This window comes from Salvelinus alpinus, chromosome 28, assembly GCF_045679555.1.
Source record: "Salvelinus alpinus chromosome 28, SLU_Salpinus.1, whole genome shotgun sequence".
Taxonomy (NCBI): domain Eukaryota; kingdom Metazoa; phylum Chordata; class Actinopteri; order Salmoniformes; family Salmonidae; genus Salvelinus; species Salvelinus alpinus.
In genome coordinates, this window is record NC_092113.1 from 41,877,671 (window position 1) to 41,900,797 (window position 23,127).

The window sequence follows — 23,127 nt, forward strand, 5'->3', positions numbered from 1 at the left end:
AGGTCCCACAGTTGAAAGTGCATGTCAGAGCAATAACCAAGCCATGAGGTCGAAGGAATTGTCTGTAGAGCTCCTAGACAGGATTGTGTCGAGGCACAGATCTGGGGAAGGGTATCAAAAAATGTCTGCAGCATTGAAGGTCCCCAAAAACACAGTGGCCTCCATCATTCTTAAATGGAAGAAGTTTGGAACCACCAAGACTCTTCCTAGAGCTGGCCGTCTGGCCAAACTGAGCAATCGGGGGAGAAGGGCCTTGGTCAGGGAGGTGACCAAGAACCCGATGATCACTCTGACAGAGCTCCAGAGTTCCTCTGTGGAGATGGGAGAACATTCCAGAAGGACAACCATCTCTGCAGCACTCTACCAATCAGGCCTTTATGGTAGAGTGGCCAGATGGAAGACACTCCTCAGTATAAGGCACATGACAGTCCGCTTGGAGAAACAAGATTCTCTGGTCTGATGAAACCAAGATTTAACTCTTTGGCGTGAATGCCAAGCGTCACGTCTGGAGGAAACCTGACACCATCCCTACGGTGAAGCACGGTGTTGGCAGCATCATGCTGTGGGGATGTTTTTCAATGTCAGGGACTGGGAGACTAGTCAGGATCGAGGGAAAGATTAACGGAGAAAAGTACAGAGAGATTCTTGATGAAAACCTGCTCCAGAGCGCTCAGGACCTCAGACTGGGGCGAAGGTTCACCTTCCAACAGGACAACGACCCTAAGCACACAGCCAAGACAATGCAGGAGTTGCTTCGGTACAAGTCTCTGAATGTCCTTGAGTGGCCCAGCCAGAGCCCGGACTTGAACCCAATCAAACATTTCTGGAGAGACCTGAAAAAAGCTTTGCAGCAACGCTCCCCATCCAACCTGACAGAGCTTGAGGGGATCTGCAGAGAAGAATGGGAGAAACTCCCCAGATACAGGTGTGCCAAGCTTGTAGCGTCATACCCAAGAAGACACGAGGCTGTAATCGCTGCCAAAGGTGCTTCAACAAAGTACTGAGTAAAGAGTCTGAATACTTATGTAAATGTGATATTTCATTTTTTATTTATTTTATCAATTAGCAAACATTACTAAAAACCTGTTTTTGTGATGTCATTATGGGGTATTGTGATGTCATTATGGGGTATTGTGATGTCATTATGGGGTATTGTGATGCCATTATGGGGTATTGTGATGTCATTATGGGGTATTGTGATGTCATTATGGGGTATTGTGTGGAGATTGACGAGGGCCATTTTTAAAAAAAGAATAAGGCTGTAACGTAACAAAATGTGGAACTAGTCAAGGGGTCTGAATACTTTTCGAAGGCGCTGTATATTACCCTGTATATTAGTACTATTGTCTCTGAAGCATCGTTTCAGTAAACAGAGTGTTTTCAACTGCTACTGCACAGGACATCAGGGCACCACAGACAACCCAGCATGACAGGGCACAGTAAAGCCAGCGTGGTGCCAGCGTGGTGCCATACAGTTCATAGCCATGTGGACAGCATGTGCAGTCAGTCCACTATATGGTAATAGCTCCCTCTAATGGACTAATGGACTAGGAATTATCACTATATTACTTAACATATTGCAACCTGGATAACTAAATACAAAAAATTCCAGTCCTACGTTGGAGTTAAGGTGTTGTTTCTGGGTCAGGCGTTAGAGCTAGTTCTTACCCAGGTCCAGTCCCACGTTGCTGTTTAGCCTGGTTGGGGTGTAGTTTCTGTTCCGGGTCACCTGGTTGAGGGGCACCTGGAGGGTAATGTCCACCGAGGGGGTCTTCTGGCGGACCAGGGCGTTGGTCGGGTATAGAAACTGGGCATATGACACTGTCTATGGAGGAAGATCAATTAACCAATCAATCAATCAATTAACAGTGCCTTGCAAAAGTATTCATCCCCCTTGGCGTTTTTCCTATTTTGTTGCATTACAACCTGTAATTTAAATAGATTTTTATTTGGATTTCATGTAATGGACATACACAAAAGTCCAAATTGGTGAAGAGAAATTTAAAAAATTACTTTTCAAAAAATTCTAAAAAATAAAACGGAAAAATGTTGTTTGCATATGTATTCACCCCATGTACTATGAAGCCCCTAAATAAGATCTGGTGCAACCAATTACCTTCAGAAGTCACATGATTAGTTAAATAAAGTCCACCTGTGTGCAATCTAAGTGTCACATGATCTGTCACATGATCTCAGTATATATACACCTGTTCTGAAAGGCCCGAGAGTCTACAACACCACTAAGCAAGGGACACCACCAAGCAAGCGGCACCATGAAGACCAAGGAGCTCTCCAAACAGGTCAGGGACAAAGTTGTGGAGAAGTACAGATCAGGGTTGGGTTATATAAAAATATCAGAAACTTTGAACATCCCAGAGTACCATTAAATCCATTATTAAAAAATTGAAAGAATATGGCATCACAACAAACCTGCCAAAAGAGGGCCGCCCACCAAAACTCACAGACCAGGCAAGAAGGATATTAATCAGAGAGGCAACAAAGAGACCAAGATAACCCTGAAGGAGCTGCAAAGCTCCACAGCGGAGATTGGAGTATCTGTACATAGGACCACTTTAAGCCGTACACTCCACAGAGCTGGGCTTTACGGAAGAGTGGCCAGAAAAAAAGCCATTGCTTAAAGAAAAAAATAAGCAAACACATTTGGGGTTCCCATATTCCAAAAGGAATATTCCAGAAGGCATGTGGGAGACTCCCCAAATATATGGAAGAAGGTACTCTGGTCAGATGAGACAAAAATTTTGCTTTTTGGCCATCAAGGAAAACATTATGTCTGGCGCAAACCCAACACCTCTCATCACCCCGAGAACCCCATCCCCACAGTGAAGCATGGTGGTGGCAGCATCATGCTGTGGGGATGTTTTTCATTGGCAGGGACTGAGAAACTGCTCAGAATTGAAGGAATGATGGATGGCGCTAAATACAGGGAAATTCTTGAGGGAAACCTGTTTCAGTCTTCCAGACTGAGTTATTACCCAGTACCCCATGTATACAGCCAAGTTGTGTTTATTCCTTGTGTTATTATTCTATTTTAAAAAATCACTGCATTGCTGGAAATGGCTCTTAAGTAAGAATTTCACAGTTAGTCTACACCTGTTGTTTATGAAGCATGTGACAAATACAATTTTATTGATTTTACCTTAGAAATTGCCTGATCGCCCTCTAATGGCCAAAGTAAGAACTGCCGAAACTGCACAGTCAGAGGAGAACAATTATTCTGTCAAGGAAAAGTTTATTTTTGTAGAGGCATTCTAAAACAACAGAAACTTGACAGCGCGTAAATGACAGTGCAGGAAATGAAGAAATTGATTAAAATGCTGGACGTGAATGTTAGAATTAAACAATAACTATGCAAATGAGTAAAAGCTGTGTGCATTAAGGAAATAGTCGCCTGGTTCAAATACGAGCAGTGGCGACCCGTCATTCAGGGCATGTGGCAGAGCCCCACCTGTTTTCAGTCCCACCTGTTTTCAGCCCCGCCTGTTTTCAGTCCCGCCTGTTTCGAGCTCCGCCTGTTTCGAGCTCCGCCTGTTTTCAGTCCCGCTTGTTGTCAGTCCCGCTTGTTGTCAGTCCCGCCTGTTTTCAGTCCCAGCTGTTTTCGGCCCCGCCTGTTTTCGGCCCCGCCTGTTTTCGGCCCCGCCTGTTTTCAGCCCCGCCTGTTTTCAGCCCCGCCTGTTTTCAGCCCCGCCTGTTTTCAGCCCGCCTGTTTTCAGCCCCGCCTGTTTTCAGCCCCGCCTGTTTTCATCCCCACCTGTTTTCAGTCCCACCTGTTTTCAGCCTCACCTGTTGTCAGCCCCACCTGTTTTAAATGTTATTTTGGCATTAATATGTGTCACATCTTAGTTAGCAAACAATGTAAAAAAAAAGATATTTCATTGAGTTAATAAAGCCACATACAAACATTCTCTCTTTTTAGTTTAGTTTTCTTGAGTAAAGCATCTCCAAAATGCAGGTGTTTCAGCCTAGCTCAGTGCTTTCTGTGGTGGTGGGGCAGCCAGCGGGAAATACAGAGTGTTGCGCCGTGATTGGCTCAGTGCGCTGTCACTCATGGGGACACTTCGTCACCGTCAAGTCTAAGGCTTCGAAAATTCTAGCCCCTTGGGTGCTGCCACAGTGTTACATTAGAAGTGCCCATCCAAGAAGGCTCAAGGTCATTGGCCACAGATAAAATCACGTCAAATTACACAACAAGTTGGAAATCGCAAATTCAACGAGTGTTTTGAAAGGAATCAGTGACAGTGGCTGTGTGGTCTCAAATCTGGGATTAAGGGGCTCTTTTCCAAGTTTAAAATTATGACATTTGAATGACATTCAACATTGGCCATGCTGTCAATAAAGCATGATTTGTGCCACGCACAAAAACAACTATTAACTCAGAACTGAGAAAAACTTGACTTCAGTGAGTTCAAGACAACTGGGAAGTCGGGAATAAACGAGGTCCGACTGGGTAAATACGTTTTGAACGGTCATCCAACTTGGAATTGTAAATCCGGCCTCTTTCTAGAGTTACGACCTGAAGATCAATGCCATGAGGTTGAAGTGAATGGTGGCCGGCCCTACTTCCTGTAAACACACGGTCCAGTTCATAGTGAATGGTGGCAGGACCTACTTCCTGTTAACACACGGTCCAGTTCATAGTGAATGGTGGCAGGTCCTACTGCCTGTAAACACACAGTCCAGTTCATAGTGAATGGTGGCAGGCCCTACTTCCTGTAAACACACGGTCCAGTTCAAAGTGAATGGTGGCAGGTCCTACTGCCTGTAAAGACACAGTCCAGTTCATAGTGAATGATGACAGGCCCTACTTCCTGTAAACACACGGTCCAGTTCAAAGTGAATGGTGGCAGGTCCTACTGCCTGTAAACACACAGTCCAGTTCATAGTGAATGATGACAGGCCCTACTGCCTGTAAACACACAGTCCAGTTCATAGTGAATGATGACAGGTCCTACTGCCTGTAAACACACAGTCCAGTTCATAGTGAATGATGACAGGTCCTACTGCCTGTAAACACACAGTCCAGTTCAAAGTGAATGATGACAGGTCCTACTTCCTGTAAACACACGGTCCAGTTCATAGTGAATGATGACAGGTCCTACTGCCTGTAAACACACAGTCCAGTTCATAGTGAATGATGACAGGTCCTACTTCCTGTAAACACACGGTCCAGTTCATAGTGAATGATGACAGGCCCTACTTCCTGTTAACACACAGTCCAGTTCATAGTGAATGATGACAGGTCCTACTTCCTGTAAACACACGGTCCAGTTCAAAGTGAATGGTGGCAGGTCCTACTGCCTGTAAAGACACAGTCCAGTTCATAGTGAATGATGACAGGCCCTACTTCCTGTAAACACACGGTCCAGTTCAAAGTGAATGGTGGCAGGTCCTACTGCCTGTAAACACACAGTCCAGTTCATAGTGAATGATGACAGGCCCTACTGCCTGTAAACACACAGTCCAGTTCATAGTGAATGATGACAGGTCCTACTGCCTGTAAACACACAGTCCAGTTCATAGTGAATGATGACAGGTCCTACTTCCTGTAAACACACGGTCCAGTTCAAAGTGAATGGTGGCAGGTCCTACTGCCTGTAAACACACAGTCCAGTTCATAGTGAATGATGACAGGCCCTACTTCCTGTAAACACACGGTCCAGTTCATAGTGAATGATGACAGGTCCTACTGCCTGTAAACACACAGTCCAGTTCATAGTGAATGATGACAGGTCCTACTTCCTGTAAACACACGGTCCAGTTCATAGTGAATGATGACAGGCCCTACTTCCTGTTAACACACAGTCCAGTTCATAGTGAATGATGGCAGGCCCTACTGCCTGTAAAGACACAGTCCAGTTCATAGTGAATGATGTCAGGTCCTACTGCCTGTAAACACACAGTCCAGTTCATAGTGAATGATGGCAGGACCTACTGCCTGTAAACACACAGTCCAGTTCAAAGTGAATGATGACAGGTCCTACTTCCTGTAAACACACAGTCCAGTTCATAGTGAATGATGACAGGTCCTACTTCCTGTAAACACACGGTCCAGTTCAAAGTGAATGATGGCAGGTCCTACTGCCTGTAAACACACAGTCCAGTTCATAGTGAATGATGACAGGTCCTACTTCCTGTTAACACACAGTCCAGTTCATAGTGAATGATGACAGGACCTACTGCCTGTAAACACACAGTCCAGTTCATAGTGAATGGCGACAGGCCCTACTGCCTGTAAACACACAGTCCAGTTCATAGTGAATGATGGCAGGTCCTACTGCCTGTAAACACACAGTCCAGTTCATAGTGAATGGCGACAGGCCCTACTGCCTGTTAACACACAGTCCAGTTCATAGTGAATGATGACAGGTCCTACTTCCTGTAAACACACAGTCCAGTTCATAGTGAATGATGACAGGTCCTACTGCCTGTAAACACACAGTCCAGTTCATAGTGAATGATGACAGGCCCTACTGCCTGTAAACACACAGTCCAGTTCATAGTGAATGATGTCAGGCCCTACTGCCTGTAAAGACACAGTCCAGTTCATAGTGAATGATGTCAGGCCCTACTGCCTGTAAAGACACAGTCCAGTTCATAGTGAATGATGACAGGCCCTACTGCCTGTAAAGACACAGTCCAGTTCATAGTGAATGATGTCAGGTCCTACTGCCTGTAAACACACAGTCCAGTTCAAAGTGAATGATGACAGGCCCTACTGCCTGTAAACACACAGTCCAGTTCATAGTGAATGATGTCAGGCCCTACTTCCTGTAAACACACAGTCCAGTTCAAAGTGAATGATGTCAGGTCCTACTGCCTGTAAACACACAGTCCAGTTCATAGTGAATGATGACAGGCCCTACTGCCTGTTAACACACAGTCCAGTTCATAGTGAATGATGTCAGGTCCTACTGCCTGTAAACACACAGTCCAGTTCATAGTGAATGATGACAGGCCCAACTGCCTGTAAACACACAGTCCAGTTCAAAGTGAATGATGTCAGGCCCTACTTCCTGTAAACACACAGTCCAGTTCATAGTGAATGATGACAGGTCCTACTTCCTGTAAACACACAGTCCAGTTCATAGTGAATGATGTCAGGCCCTACTGCCTGTTAACACACAGTCCAGTTCATAGTGAATGATGACAGGTCCTACTGCCTGTAAACACACAGTCCAGTTCATAGTGAATGATGACAGGTCCTACTGCCTGTAAACACACAGTCCAGTTCATAGTGAATGATGACAGGCCCTACTGCCTGTAAACACACAGTCCAGTTCATAGTGAATGATGACAGGCCCTACTGCCTGTAAACACACAGTCCAGTTCATAGTGAATGATGACAGGTCCTACTACCTGGTAACACACAGTCCAGTTCATAGTTGATGACAGGCCCTACTACCTGGTAACACACAGTCCAGTTCAAAGTGATGACAGGCCCTACTACCTGGTAACACACAGTCCAGTTCATAGTGAATGATGACAGGTCCTACTACCTGGTAACACACAGTCCAGTTCATAGTGAATGATGACAGGTCCTACTGCCTGTAAACACACAGTCCAGTTCATAGTGAATGATGACAGGTCCTACTGCCTGTAAACACACAGTCCAGTTCATAGTGAAGGATGACAGGTCCTACTTCCTGTAAACACACAGTCCAGTTCATAGTGAATGATGTCAGGCCCTACTGCCTGTTAACACACAGTCCAGTTCATAGTGAAGGATGACAGGTCCTACTTCCTGTAAACACACAGTCCAGTTCATAGTGAATGATGACAGGTCCTACTTCCTGTAAACACACAGTCCAGTTCATAGTGAATGATGACAGGCCCTACTGCCTGTTAACACACAGTCCAGTTCAAAGTGAATGATGACAGGTCCTACTGCCTGTAAACACACAGTCCAGTTCATAGTGAAGGATGACAGGTCCTACTTCCTGTAAACACACAGTCCAGTTCATAGTGAATGATGACAGGTCCTACTTCCTGTAAACACACAGTCCAGTTCATAGTGAATGATGACAGGTCCTACTTCCTGTTAACACACAGTCCAGTTCAAAGTGAATGATGACAGGTCCTACTGCCTGTAAACACACAGTCCAGTTCATAGTGAATGATGACAGGTCCTACTGCCTGTAAACACACAGTCCAGTTCATAGTGAAGGATGACAGGTCCTACTTCCTGTAAACACACAGTCCAGTTCATAGTGAATGATGACAGGTCCTACTTCCTGTTAACACACAGTCCAGTTCATAGTGAATGATGACAGGCCCTACTGCCTGTTAACACACAGTCCAGTTCAAAGTGAATGATGACAGGTCCTACTGCCTGTTAACACACAGTCCAGTTCAAAGTGAAGGGTGGCCGGCCTGTGTAGCAAATGGCTTGTTTGTATAAAAACCTATTGTAGCTCTGATTGGCTATAGCGCACCGGTCTGCGTAGACTCCGGTTCTGGACGAGACAGATGTCTTTATTAGGTTTATATTTCCTGCAGTGTCTATTAATTGTCTAAACACACGGCCGCTTTCCCGCTCTATATTGTTATAGAATTTTCACAAATGCCCAAGTATATGAAAACGTGAAGATGATCATATCTAAGTGCTTGTTTTTGATGAAAAACAAATAAATACATGTCATTCTTCCTGGGGGTGTACATGAACAGGTTTTAATGAGATTTCATGTTGCTGAAATGCTTTCAGTTCCACTTTAAACAAAACGTCTGTGCTATTAATTCAAGTTGTACAGTATTTATGTCCTAATGACACCCACAGTGGAAATTTTTTACAATAGAAGATACATAACAACAACAACAACAAAAACATTGAAATGTTTTCTTGGCAATATATTTTCTTTCAGCTCAAACATTTATGTGATATGAAAAAAAAAATACAAATAAATCCCAAACCCCCTTTTTTATGGGGAGGGGGGGGGGTCTCAGGAGGATGAGTACAGTGTGTCCAGTACCTTGCCGTAGGGCTCCAGTTCGAACCCTTCCAGTCCAGGCATCATCTCCAGACTGGTAGAGATGTTCCCTGATGAATACCTGTCCAACTTGGGTTCACTGTGGAGAGAGAGAGAGAGATGAGACACAGAGAGAGAGAGATGAGACACAGAGAGAGAGAGATGAGACACAGAGAGAGAGAGAGAGAGAGAGAGAGAGAGAGAGAGAGAGAGAGAGAGAGAGAGAGAGAGAGAGAGAGAGAGAGAGATGAGACACACAGAAAGAGAGAGAGAGAGATGAGACACACAGAAAGAGAGAGAGAGAGAGCGAGAGAGAGATGAGACACAGAAAAGAGAGAGAGAGAGATGAGACACACAGAAAGAGAGAGAGAGAGATGAGACACAGAAAGAAAGAGAGAGAGAGAGATGAGACACAGAAAGAGAGAGAGATGAGACACACAGAAAAGAGAGAGAGAGAGAGAGAGAGAGAGAGAGAGATGAGACAGACAGAAAGAGAGAGAGTGAGAAAGTGGAAAAAAAGAGAGTGAGAGAGTGTCGGAGAAAGAGAGAATAAAAATGAGGAGAGAGAAAGAGAGATGAGCATTACTTTAGAGGGATAGTACCAGACACAGCAGAGAGACAGAGGGATAGTACCAGACACAGCAGAGAGACAGAGGGATAGTACCAGACACAGCAGAGAGACAGAGGGATAGTACCAGACACAGTAGAGAGACAGAGGGATAGTACCAGACACAGTAGAGAGACAGAGGGATAGTACCAGACACAGCAGAGAGACAGAGGGATAGTACCAGACACAGGAGAGAGACAGAGGGATAGTACCAGACACAGTAGAGAGACAGAGGGATAGTACCAGACACAGCAGAGAGACAGAGGGATAGTACCAGACACAGCAGAGAGACAGAGGGATAGTACCAGACACAGCAGAGAGGCAGAGGGATAGTACCAGACACAGGAGAGAGACAGAGGGATAGTACCAGACACAGCAGAGAGACAGAGGGATAGTACCAGACACAGCAGAGAGACAGAGGGATAGTACCAGACACAGCAGAGAGACAGAGGGATAGTACCAGACACAGCAGAGAGACAGAGGGATAGTACCAGACACAGCAGAGAGACAGAGGGATAGTACCAGACACAGCAGAGAGACAGAGGGATAGTACCAGACACAGCAGAGAGACAGAGGGATAGTACCAGACACAGCAGAGAGACAGAGGGATAGTACCAGACACAGGAGAGAGGCAGAGGGATAGTACCAGACACAGCAGAGAGACAGAGGGATAGTACCAGACACAGCAGAGAGACAGAGGGATAGTACCAGACACAGCAGAGAGACAGAGGGATAGTACCAGACACAGCAGAGAGACAGAGGGATAGTACCAGACACAGGAGAGAGACAGAGGGATAGTACCAGACACAGTAGAGAGACAGAGGGATAGTACCAGACACAGCAGAGAGACAGAGGGATAGTACCAGACACAGCAGAGAGACAGAGGGATAGTACCAGACACAGCAGGGAGGCAGAGGGATAGTACCAGACACAGGAGAGAGACAGAGGGATAGTACCAGACACAGCAGAGAGACAGAGGGATAGTACCAGACACAGGAGAGAGACAGAGGGATAGTACCAGACACAGCAGAGAGACAGAGGGATAGTACCAGACACAGCAGAGAGACAGAGGGATAGTACCAGACACAGCAGAGAGACAGAGGGATAGTACCAGACACAGCAGAGAGACAGAGGGATAGTACCAGACACAGCAGAGAGACAGAGGGATAGTACCAGACACAGCAGAGAGACAGAGGGATAGTACCAGACACAGCAGAGAGACAGAGGGATAGTACCAGACACAGCAGAGAGACAGAGGGATAGTACCAGACACAGCAGAGAGACAGAGGGATAGTACCAGACACAGCAGAGAGACAGAGGGATAGTACCAGACACAGCAGAGAGACAGAGGGATAGTACCAGACACAGCAGAGAGACAGAGGGATAGTACCAGACACAGCAGAGAGGCAGAGGGATAGTACCAGACACAGCAGAGAGACAGAGGGATAGTACCAGACACAGCAGAGAGACAGAGGGATAGTACCAGACACAGGAGAGAGACAGAGGGATAGTACCAGACACAGTAGAGAGACAGAGGGATAGTACCAGACACAGCAGAGAGACAGAGGGATAGTACCAGACACAGCAGGGAGGCAGAGGGATAGTACCAGACACAGGAGAGAGACAGAGGGATAGTACCAGACACAGTAGAGCGACAGAGGGATAGTACCAGACACAGCAGAGAGACAGAGGGATAGTACCAGACACAGCAGGGAGACAGAGAGATGGTTCCAGACACAGCAGAGAGGCAGAGGGATAGTACCAGACACAGGAGAGAGACAGAGGGATAGTACCAGACACAGGAGAGAGGCAGAGGGATAGTACCAGACACAGGAGAGAGACAGAGGGATAGTACCAGACACAGGAGAGAGACAGAGGGATAGTACCAGACACAGCAGGGAGACAGAGAGATGGTTCCAGACACAGCAGAGAGGCAGAGGGATAGTACCAGACACAGGAGAGAGACAGAGGGATAGTACCAGACACAGCAGGGAGACAGAGAGATGGTTCCAGACACAGCAGAGAGACAGAGGGATAGTACCAGACACAGCAGAGAGACAGAGGGATAGTACCAGACACAGCAGAGAGACAGAGGGATAGTACCAGACACAGCAGAGAGACAGAGGGATAGTACCAGACATAGCAGAGAGACAGAGGGATAGTACCAGACACAGCAGAGAGACAGAGGGATAGTACCAGACACAGCAGAGAGACAGAGGGATAGTACCAGACACAGGAGAGAGACAGAGGGATAGTACCAGACACAGCAGAGAGACAGAGGGATAGTACCAGACACAGCAGAGAGACAGAGGGATAGTACCAGACACAGCAGAGAGAACAGAGGGATAGTACCAGACACAGCAGAGAGACAGAGGGATAGTACCAGACACAGCAGAGAGACAGAGGGATAGTACCAGACACAGCAGAGAGACAGAGGGATAGTACCAGACACAGCAGAGAGACAGAGGGATAGTACCAGACACAGCAGAGAGACAGGGGGATAGTACCAGACACAGGAGAGAGACAGAGGGATAGTACCAGACACAGCAGAGAGACAGTACCAGACACAGCAGAGAGACAGAGGGATAGTACCAGACACAGCAGAGAGACAGAGGGATAGTACCAGACACAGCAGAGAGACAGAGGGATAGTACCAGACACAGCAGAGAGACAGAGGGATAGTACCAGACACAGCAGAGAGACAGAGGGATAGTACCAGACACAGCAGAGAGACAGAGGGATAGTACCAGACACAGGAGAGAGACAGAGGGATAGTACCAGACACAGGAGGTGAGACAGAGAGATGGTTCCAGACACAGGAGGTGAGACAGAGAGATGGTTCCAGACACAGCAGAGAGACAGAGAGATGGTTCCAGACACAGCAGAGAGACAGAGGGATAGTACCAGACACAGCAGAGACAGAGGGTTAGTACCAGACACAGCAGAGAGACAGAGGGATAGTACCAGACACAGCAGAGAGACAAAGGGATAGTACCAGACACAGCAGAGAGACAGAGGGATAGTACCAGACACAGCAGAGAGACAGAGGGATAGTACCAGACACAGCAGAGAGACAGAGGGATAGTACCAGACACAGCAGAGAGACAGTACCAGACACAGCAGAGAGACAAAGGGATAGTACCAGACACAGCAGAGAGACAGAGGGATAGTACCAGACACAGCAGAGAGACAGAGGGATAGTACCAGACACAGCAGAGAGACAGAGGGATAGTACCAGACACAGCAGAGAGACAGAGGGATAGTACCAGACACAGCAGCGAGACAGAGGGATAGTACCAGACACAGCAGAAAGACAGAGGGATAGTACCAGACACAGCAGAAAGACAGAGGGATAGTACCAGACACAGCAGAGAGACAGAGGGATAGTACCAGACACAGCAGAGAGACAGAGGGATAGTACCAGACACAGCAGAGAGACAGAGGGATAGTACCAGACACAGCAGAGAGACAGAGGGATAGTACCAGACACAGCAGAGAGACAGAGGGATAGTACCAGACACAGCAGAGAGGCAGAGGGATAGTACCAGACACAGGAGAGAGACAGAGGGATAGTACCAGACACAGCAGAGAGACAGAGGGATAGTACCAGACACAGCAGAGAGACAGAGGGATAGTACCAGACACAGCAGAGAGACAGAGGGATAGTACCAGACACAGCAGAGAGACAGAGGGATAGTACCAGACACAGCAGAGAGACAGAGGGATAGTACCAGACACAGCAGAGAGACAGACGGATAGTACCAGACACAGCAGAGAGACAGAGGGATAGTACCAGACACAGGAGAGAGGCAGAGGGATAGTACCAGACACAGCAGAAAGACAGAGGGATAGTACCAGACACAGCAGAGAGACAGAGGGATAGTACCAGACACAGCAGAGAGACAGAGGGATAGTACCAGACACAGCAGAGAGACAGAGGGATAGTACCAGACACAGCAGAGAGACAGAGGGATAGTACCAGACACAGCAGAGAGACAGAGGGATAGTACCAGACACAGCAGAGAGACAGAGGGATAGTACCAGACACAGCAGAGAGACAGAGGGATAGTACCAGACACAGCAGAGAGACAGAGGGATAGTACCAGACACAGCAGAGAGACAGAGGGATAGTACCAGACACAGCAGGGAGACAGAGGGATAGTACCAGACACAGCAGAGAGACAGAGGGATAGTACCAGACACAGGAGAGAGACAGAGGGATAGTACCAGACACAGGAGAGAGAACAGAGAGATGGTACCAGACACAGCAGAAAGACAGAGGGATGGTACCAGACACAGGAGAGAGACAGAGGGATAGTACCAGACACAGCAGAGAGACAGAGGGATAGTACCAGACACAGCAGAGAGACAGAGGGATAGTACCAGACACAGGAGAGAGACAGAGGGATAGTACCAGACACAGGAGAGAGACAGAGGGATAGTACCAGACACAGCAGAGAGACAGAGAGATGGTACCAGACACAGCAGAGAGACAGAGGGATAGTACCAGACACAGCAGAGAGACAGAGGGATAGTACCAGACACAGGAGAGAGACAGAGGGATAGTACCAGACACAGCAGGGAGACAGAGGGATAGTACCAGACACAGCAGAGAGACAGAGGGATAGTACCAGACACAGCAGAGAGACAGTGGGATGGTTCCAGACACAGCAGAGAGACAGAGAGATAGTACCAGACACAGCAGAGAGACAGAGGGATAGTACCAGACACAGCAGAGAGACAGAGGGATAGTACCAGACACAGCAGAGAGACAGAGGGATAGTACCAGACACAGCAGAGAGACAGAGGGATAGTACCAGACACAGCAGAGAGACAGAGGGATAGTACCAGACACAGCAGAGAGAACAGAGGGATAGTACCAGACACAGCAGAGAGGCAGAGGGATAGTACCAGACATAGCAGAGAGACAGATGGATAGTACCAGACACAGCAGAGAGACAGAGGGATAGTACCAGACACAGCAGAGAGAACAGAGGGATAGTACCAGACACAGCAGAGAGGCAGAGGGATAGTACCAGACACAGCAGAGAGGCAGAGGGATAGTACCAGACACAGCAGAGAGAACAGAGGGATAGTACCAGACACAGCAGAGAGACAGAGGGATAGTACCAGACACAGCAGAGAGACAGAGGGATAGTACCAGACACAGCAGAGAGACAGAGGGATAGTACCAGACACAGCAGAGAGACAGAGGGATAGTACCAGACACAGCAGAGAGACAGAGGGATAGTACCAGACACAGTAGAGAGACAGAGGGATAGTACCAGACACAGCAGAGAGACAGAGGGATAGTACCAGACACAGCAGAGAGACAGAAGGATAGTACCAGACACAGCAGAGAGGTTATGGTCGTTAAATTAAGTTTGGAGTTATGATAGCCTGAACCATGTCTTTGGACGGGGGAAGAACTTCAAAGCGGAGCTCTTCCTAGACTAGGCAGATCACCATTCATTATTCATGATGGCAGACAGTTGTACAGTAGTATAATCTGTCAGGCAGTAAGCCCTAATAGTGCTGAGCGATTAGTGCTTTTTGAGGTCGATTTAGCTTCGGCTTCATTATAAAAATGAACAAAAAAATCACGACTTCATTATGTGAGTTGACTGCTGTAACACAGTACAAAACAATTAAGAAAAGTCCCATGGCGATAGTAGTCACTGCCCATTAATTAACCATCAGCTATTCACATATTTTATTTGTTTTGTTTGATAACTTCAGTATTTCATTCCAAGTCATCATCTCGTCTCTATAGAGCTGCTGTCTATGTTGCCTGACAAAAATCACTATTTTAGTAGTTAATCGAAGTAAATAAGGCTTTTACGACTGCCGAATAGCAACACCTAGAGAAGCCACTGTTCACGGTGTACACCTCTTGATCGTGTCTCTTATGTAGTCTAAAATAAAACAGACCCGGACAAGTAGTCACACAATGGATTATGGTCATTGTAGTTAATTATCACGTTTTCTGCTGTAAACTATGTAGAACACTGGCCTGTTGGAAACTACATCACACCGTTCGGCCACGATCGGATTTCTCTCTAGAGAAACTGCAGCGCAATGTGCATGTTATAGATAAACACGGCATGGCAGGTCTTAACGTGACCGTGCCGCCGAGTCAGGCACAGCCGTAGGGTACTCCTTTTACTGTACTGTTAAATGGTCTACTTTAACCTGACAACGGCTGTAAATAAAAGCATGAGGTGATACACACCCAGAGAATATTATTTAGTGTAGAGGTAACGGCGAATAAACTGTAATAAATACTGAGAGTTGCACACTACATATAAATAAACTCCCAATCATTTATTTAGGTAAAACACCAACGTTTCGGCATCACTGTGCCTTTTTTTAGGGTGGCCATTACAGGCATGGTAATGTAGTAGAATCTAGCAGACACTAGGCCCTACTAAAGGAACAACCATGGTAATGTAGTAGAATCTAGCAGACACTAGGCCCTACTAAAGGAACAGACATGGTAATGTAGTAGAATCTAGCAGACACTAGGCCCTACTAAAGGAAGAGGCATGGTAATGTAGTAGAATCTAGCAGACACTAGGCCCTGCTAAAGGAACAGACATGGTAATGTAGTAGAATCTAGCAGACACTAGGCCCTACTAAAGGAACAGGTAATGTAGTAGAATCTAGCAGACACTAGGCCCTACTAAAGGAAGAGGCATGGTAATGTAGTAGAATCTAGCAGACACTAGGCCCTACTAAAGGAACAGCCATGGTAATGTAGTAGAATCTAGCAGGCACTAGGCCCTACTAAAGGAACAGACATGGTAATGTACTAGAATCTAGCAGACACTAGGCCCTACTAAAGGAACAGACATGGTAATGTAGTAGAATCTAGCAGGCACTAGGCCCTACTAAAGGAACAGGCATGGTAATGTACTAGAATCTAGCAGACACTAGGCCCTACTAAAGGAACAGGCATGGTAATGTAGTAGAATCTAGCAAACACTAGGCCCTACTAAAGGAACAGGCATGGTAATGTACTAGAATCTAGCAGACACTAGGCCCTACTAAAGGAACAGACATGGTAATGTACTAGAATCTAGCAGACACTAGGCCCTACTAAAGGAACAGGCATGGTAATGTAGTAGAATCTAGCAGACACTAGGCCCTACTAAAGGAACAGGCATGGTAATGTACTAGAATCTAGCAGACACTAGGCCCTACTAAAGGAACAGGCATGGTAATGTACTAGAATCTAGCAGACGCTAGGCCCTACTAAAGGAACAGACATGGTAATGTAGTAGAATCTAGCAGACACTAGGCCCTACTAAAGGAACAGGCATGGTAATGTACTAGAATCTAGCAGACACTAGGCCCTACTAAAGGAACAGACATGGTAATGTAGTAGAATCTAGCAGACACTAGGCCCTACTAAAGGAACAGGCATGGTAATGTAGTAGAATCTAGCAGGCACTAGGCCCTACTAAAGGAACAGGCATGGTAATGTACTAGAATCTAGCAGACACTAGGCCCTACTAAAGGAACAGACATGGTAATGTACTAGAATCTAGCAGACACTAGGCCCTACTAAAGGAACAGGCATGGTAATGTAGTAGAATCTAGCAGACACTAGGCCCTACTAAAGGAACAGGCATGGTAATGTACTAGAATCTAGCAGACACTAGGCCCTACTAAAGGAACAGCCATGGTAATGTAGTAGAATCTAGCAGACACTAGGCCCTACTAAAGGAACAGCCATGGTAATGTAGTAGAATCTAGCAGACACTAGGCCCTACTAAAGGAACAGCCATGGTAATGTAGTAGAATCTAGCAGACACTAGGCCCTACTAAAGGAACAGACATGGTAATGTAGTAGAATCTAGCAGACACTAGGCCCTACTAAAGGAACAGCCATGGTAATGTAGTAGAATCTAGCAGACACTAGGCCCTACTAAAGGAACAGGCATGGTAATGTAGTAGAATCTAGCAGACACTAGGCCCTACTAAAGGAACAGCCATGGTAATGTAGTAGAATCTAGCAGACACTAGGCCCTACTAAAGGAACAGACATGGTAATGTACTAGAATCTAGCAGACACTAGGCCCTACTAAAGGAACAGCCATGGTAATGTACTAGAATCTAGCAGACACTAGGCCCTACTAAAGGAACAGGCATGGTAATGTAGTAGAATCTAGCAGACACTAGGCCCTACTAAAGGAACAGCCATGGTAATGTAGTAGAATCTAGCAGACACTAGGCCCTACTAAAGGAACAGACATGGTAATGTACTAGAATCTAGCAGACACTAGGCCCTACTAAAGGAACAGCCATGGTAATGTACTAGAATCTAGCAGACACTAGGCCCTACTAAAGGAACAGGCATGGTAATGTAGTAGAATCTAGCAGACACTAGGCCCTACTAAAGGAACAGCCATGGTAATGTAGTAGAATCTAGCAGGCACTAGGCCCTACTAAAGGAACAGACATGGTAATGTAGTAGAATCTAGCAGACACTAGGCCCTACTAAAGGAACAGACATGGTAATGTACTAGAATCTAGCAGACACTAGGCCCTACTAAAGGAACAGGCATGGTAATGTACTAGAATCTAGCAGACACTAGGCCCTACTAAAGGAACAGACATGGTAATGTACTAGAATCTAGCAGACACTAGGCCCTACTAAAGGAACAGGCATGGTAATGTACTAGAATCTAGCAGACACTAGGCCCTACTAAAGGAACAGACATGGTAATGTACTAGAATCTAGCAGACAATAGGCCCTACTAAAGGAACAGGCATGGTAATGTAGTAGAATCTAGCAGGCACTAGGCCCTACTAAAGGAACAGGCATGGTAATGTACTAGAATCTAGCAGACACTAGGCCCTACTAAAGGAACAGACATGGTAATGTACTAGAATCTAGCAGACACTAGGCCCTACTAAAGGAACAGGCATGGTAATGTAGTAGAATCTAGCAGACACTAGGCCCTACTAAAGGAACAGGCATGGTAATGTAGTAGAATCTAGCAGACACTAGGCCCTACTAAAGGAACAGCCATGGTAATGTAGTAGAATCTAGCAGACACTAGGCCCTACTAAAGGAACAGGCATGGTAATGTAGTAGAATCTAGCATACACTAGGCCCTACTAAAGGAACAGGCATGGTAATGTAGTAGAATCTAGCAGACACTAGGCCCTACTAAAGGAACAGCCATGGTAATGTAGTAGAATCTAGCAGACACTAGGCCCTACTAAAGGAACAGACATGGTAATGTACTAGAATCTAGCAGACACTAGGCCCTACTAAAGGAACAGCCATGGTAATGTACTAGAATCTAGCAGACACTAGGCCCTACTAAAGGAACAGCCATGGTAATGTACTAGAATCTAGCAGACACTAGGCCCTACTAAAGGAACAGACATGGTAATGTAGTAGAATCTAGCAGACACTAGGCCCTACTAAAGGAACAGACATGGTAATGTACTAGAATCTAGCAGACACTAGGCCCTACTAAAGGAACAGCCATGGTAATGTACTAGAATCTAGCAGACACTAGGCCCTACTAAAGGAACAGGCATGGTAATGTAGTAGAATCTAGCAGACACTAGGCCCTACTAAAGGAACAGGCATGGTAATGTAGTAGAATCTAGCAGACACTAGGCCCTACTAAAGGAACAGGCATGGTAATGTAGTAGAATCTAGCAGACACTAGGCCCTACTAAAGGAACAGACATGGTAATGTAGTAGAATCTAGCAGACACTAGGCCCTACTAAAGGAACAGCCATGGTAATGTACTAGAATCTAGCAGACACTAGGCCCTACTAAAGGAACAGACATGGTAATGTAGTAGAATCTAGCAGACACTAGGCCCTACTAAAGGAACAGCCATGGTAATGTAGTAGAATCTAGCAGGCACTAGGCCCTACTAAAGGAACAGACATGGTAATGTAGTAGAATCTAGCAGACACTAGGCCCTACTAAAGGAACAGACATGGTAATGTACTAGAATCTAGCAGACACTAGGCCCTACTAAAGGAACAGGCATGGTAATGTACTAGAATCTAGCAGACACTAGGCCCTACTAAAGGAACAGGCATGGTAATGTACTAGAATCTAGCAGACACTAGGCCCTACTAAAGGAACAGCCATGGTAATGTACTAGAATCTAGCAGACACTAGGCCCTACTAAAGGAACAGACATGGTAATGTAGTAGAATCTAGCAGACACTAGGCCCTACTAAAGGAACAGACATGGTAATGTACTAGAATCTAGCAGACACTAGGCCCTACTAAAGGAACAGACATGGTAATGTAGTAGAATCTAGCAGACACTAGGCCCTACTAAAGGAACAGCCATGGTAATGTACTAGAATCTAGCAGACACTAGGCCCTACTAAAGGAACAGACATGGTAATGTACTAGAATCTAGCAGACACTAGGCCCTACTAAAGGAACAGGCATGGTAATGTAGTAGAATCTAGCAGACACTAGGCCCTACTAAAGGAACAGACATGGTAATGTAGTAGAATCTAGCAGACACTAGGCCCTACTAAAGGAACAGCCATGGTAATGTAGTAGAATCTAGCAGACACTAGGCCCTACTAAAGGAACAGGCATGGTAATGTAGTAGAATCTAGCATACACTAGGCCCTACTAAAGGAACAGGCATGGTAATGTAGTAGAATCTAGCAGACACTAGGCCCTACTAAAGGAACAGCCATGGTAATGTAGTAGAATCTAGCAGACACTAGGCCCTACTAAAGGAACAGACATGGTAATGTACTAGAATCTAGCAGACACTAGGCCCTACTAAAGGAACAGCCATGGTAATGTACTAGAATCTAGCAGACACTAGGCCCTACTAAAGGAACAGCCATGGTAATGTACTAGAATCTAGCAGACACTAGGCCCTACTAAAGGAACAGACATGGTAATGTAGTAGAATCTAGCAGACACTAGGCCCTACTAAAGGAACAGACATGGTAATGTACTAGAATCTAGCAGACACTAGGCCCTACTAAAGGAACAGTCATGGTAATGTACTAGAATCTAGCAGACACTAGGCCCTACTAAAGGAACAGGCATGGTAATGTAGTAGAATCTAGCAGACACTAGGCCCTACTAAAGGAACAGGCATGGTAATGTAGTAGAATCTAGCAGACACTAGGCCCTACTAAAGGAACAGGCATGGTAATGTAGTAGAATCTAGCAGACACTAGGCCCTACTAAAGGAACAGACATGGTAATGTAGTAGAATCTAGCAGACACTAGGCCCTACTAAAGGAACAGCCATGGTAATGTACTAGAATCTAGCAGACACTAGGCCCTACTAAAGGAACAGACATGGTAATGTAGTAGAATCTAGCAGACACTAGGCCCTACTAAAGGAACAGCCATGGTAATGTAGTAGAATCTAGCAGGCACTAGGCCCTACTAAAGGAACAGACATGGTAATGTAGTAGAATCTAGCAGACACTAGGCCCTACTAAAGGAACAGACATGGTAATGTACTAGAATCTAGCAGACACTAGGCCCTACTAAAGGAACAGCCATGGTAATGTACTAGAATCTAGCAGACACTAGGCCCTACTAAAGGAACAGCCATGGTAATGTACTAGAATCTAGCAGACACTAGGCCCTACTAAAGGAACAGGCATGGTAATGTAGTAGAATCTAGCAGGCACTAGGCCCTACTAAAGGAACAGCCATGGTAATGTAGTAGAATCTAGCAGACACTAGGCCCTACTAAAGGAACAGACATGGTAATGTAGTAGAATCTAGCAGACACTAGGCCCTACTAAAGGAACAGCCATGGTAATGTAGTAGAATCTAGCAGACACTAGGCCCTACTAAAGGAACAGCCATGGTAATGTAGTAGAATCTAGCAGACACTAGTCCCTACTAAAGGAACAGACATGGTAATGTACTAGAATCTAGCAGACACTAGGCCCTACTAAAGGAACAGACATGGTAATGTACTAGAATCTAGCAGACACTAGGCCCTACTAAAGGAACAGACATGGTAATGTACTAGAATCTAGCAGACACTAGGCCCTACTAAAGGAACAGACATGGTAATGTACTAGAATCTAGCAGACACTAGGCCCTACTAAAGGAACAGACATGGTAATGTACTAGAATCTAGCAGACACTAGGCCCTACTAAAGGAACAGGCATGGTAATGTACTAGAATCTAGCAGACACTAGGCCCTACTAAAGGAACAGCCATGTTAATGTACTAGAATCTAGCAGACACTAGGCCCTACTAAAGGAACAGACATGGTAATGTAGTAGAATCTAGCAGACACTAGGCCCTACTAAAGGAACAGCCATGGTAATGTACTAGAATCTAGCAGACACTAGGCCCTACTAAAGGAACAGACATGGTAATGTAGTAGAATCTAGCAGACACTAGGCCCTACTAAAGGAACAGCCATGGTAATGTACTAGAATCTAGCAGACACTAGGCCCTACTAAAGGAACAGACATGGTAATGTAGTAGAATCTAGCAGACACTAGGCCCTACTAAAGGAACAGACATGGTAATGTAGTAGAATCTAGCAGACACTAGGCCCTACTAAAGGAACAGACATGGTAATGTAGTAGAATCTAGCAGACACTAGGCCCTACTAAAGGAACAGCCATGGTAATGTACTAGAATCTAGCAGACACTAGGCCCTACTAAAGGAACAGGCATGGTAATGTAGTAGAATCTAGCAGGCACTAGGCCCTACTAAAGGAACAGCCATGGTAATGTAGTAGAATCTAGCAGACACTAGGCCCTACTAAAGGAACAGACATGGTAATGTAGTAGAATCTAGCAGACACTAGGCCCTACTAAAGGAACAGCCATGGTAATGTAGTAGAATCTAGCAGACACTAGGCCCTACTAAAGGAACAGCCATGGTAATGTAGTAGAATCTAGCAGACACTAGTCCCTACTAAAGGAACAGACATGGTAATGTACTAGAATCTAGCAGACACTAGGCCCTACTAAAGGAACAGACATGGTAATGTACTAGAATCTAGCAGACACTAGGCCCTACTAAAGGAACAGACATGGTAATGTACTAGAATCTAGCAGACACTAGGCCCTACTAAAGGAACAGGCATGGTAATGTACTAGAATCTAGCAGACACTAGGCCCTACTAAAGGAACAGGCATGGTAATGTACTAGAATCTAGCAGACACTAGGCCCTACTAAAGGAACAGCCATGGTAATGTACTAGAATCTAGCAGACACTAGGCCCTACTAAAGGAACAGACATGGTAATGTAGTAGAATCTAGCAGACACTAGGCCCTACTAAAGGAACAGCCATGGTAATGTACTAGAATCTAGCAGACACTAGGCCCTACTAAAGGAACAGACATGGTAATGTAGTAGAATCTAGCAGACACTAGGCCCTACTAAAGGAACAGCCATGGTAATGTACTAGAATCTAGCAGACACTAGGCCCTACTAAAGGAACAGGCATGGTAATGTACTAGAATCTAGCAGACACTAGGCCCTACTAAAGGAACAGCCATGGTAATGTAGTAGAATCTAGCAGACACTA

The 23,127-nt window shown here is 45.8% G+C and overlaps 1 protein-coding gene across 3 annotated transcripts in view; it reads right to left on the bottom strand.

Moving 5' to 3' along the window:
• LOC139557900 (CDK5 and ABL1 enzyme substrate 2-like) overlaps positions 1-23,127 on the bottom strand; it is an 82,239-nt gene that overhangs the window by 13,021 nt on the left and 46,091 nt on the right. For all 3 annotated transcript variants that reach the window (XR_011671488.1, XM_071373225.1, XM_071373224.1), the window contains 2 exons: positions 8,985-9,081; positions 1,669-1,825 (listed from right to left, as the gene is read on the bottom strand). Coding sequence is in view for 2 of the 3 variants with exons in the window: in XM_071373225.1 (XP_071229326.1) it covers positions 1,669-1,825; positions 8,985-9,081 (254 nt within the window). In the remaining variant the exon portion in view is untranslated. The remainder of the gene's footprint in view (positions 1-1,668; positions 1,826-8,984; positions 9,082-23,127) is intronic.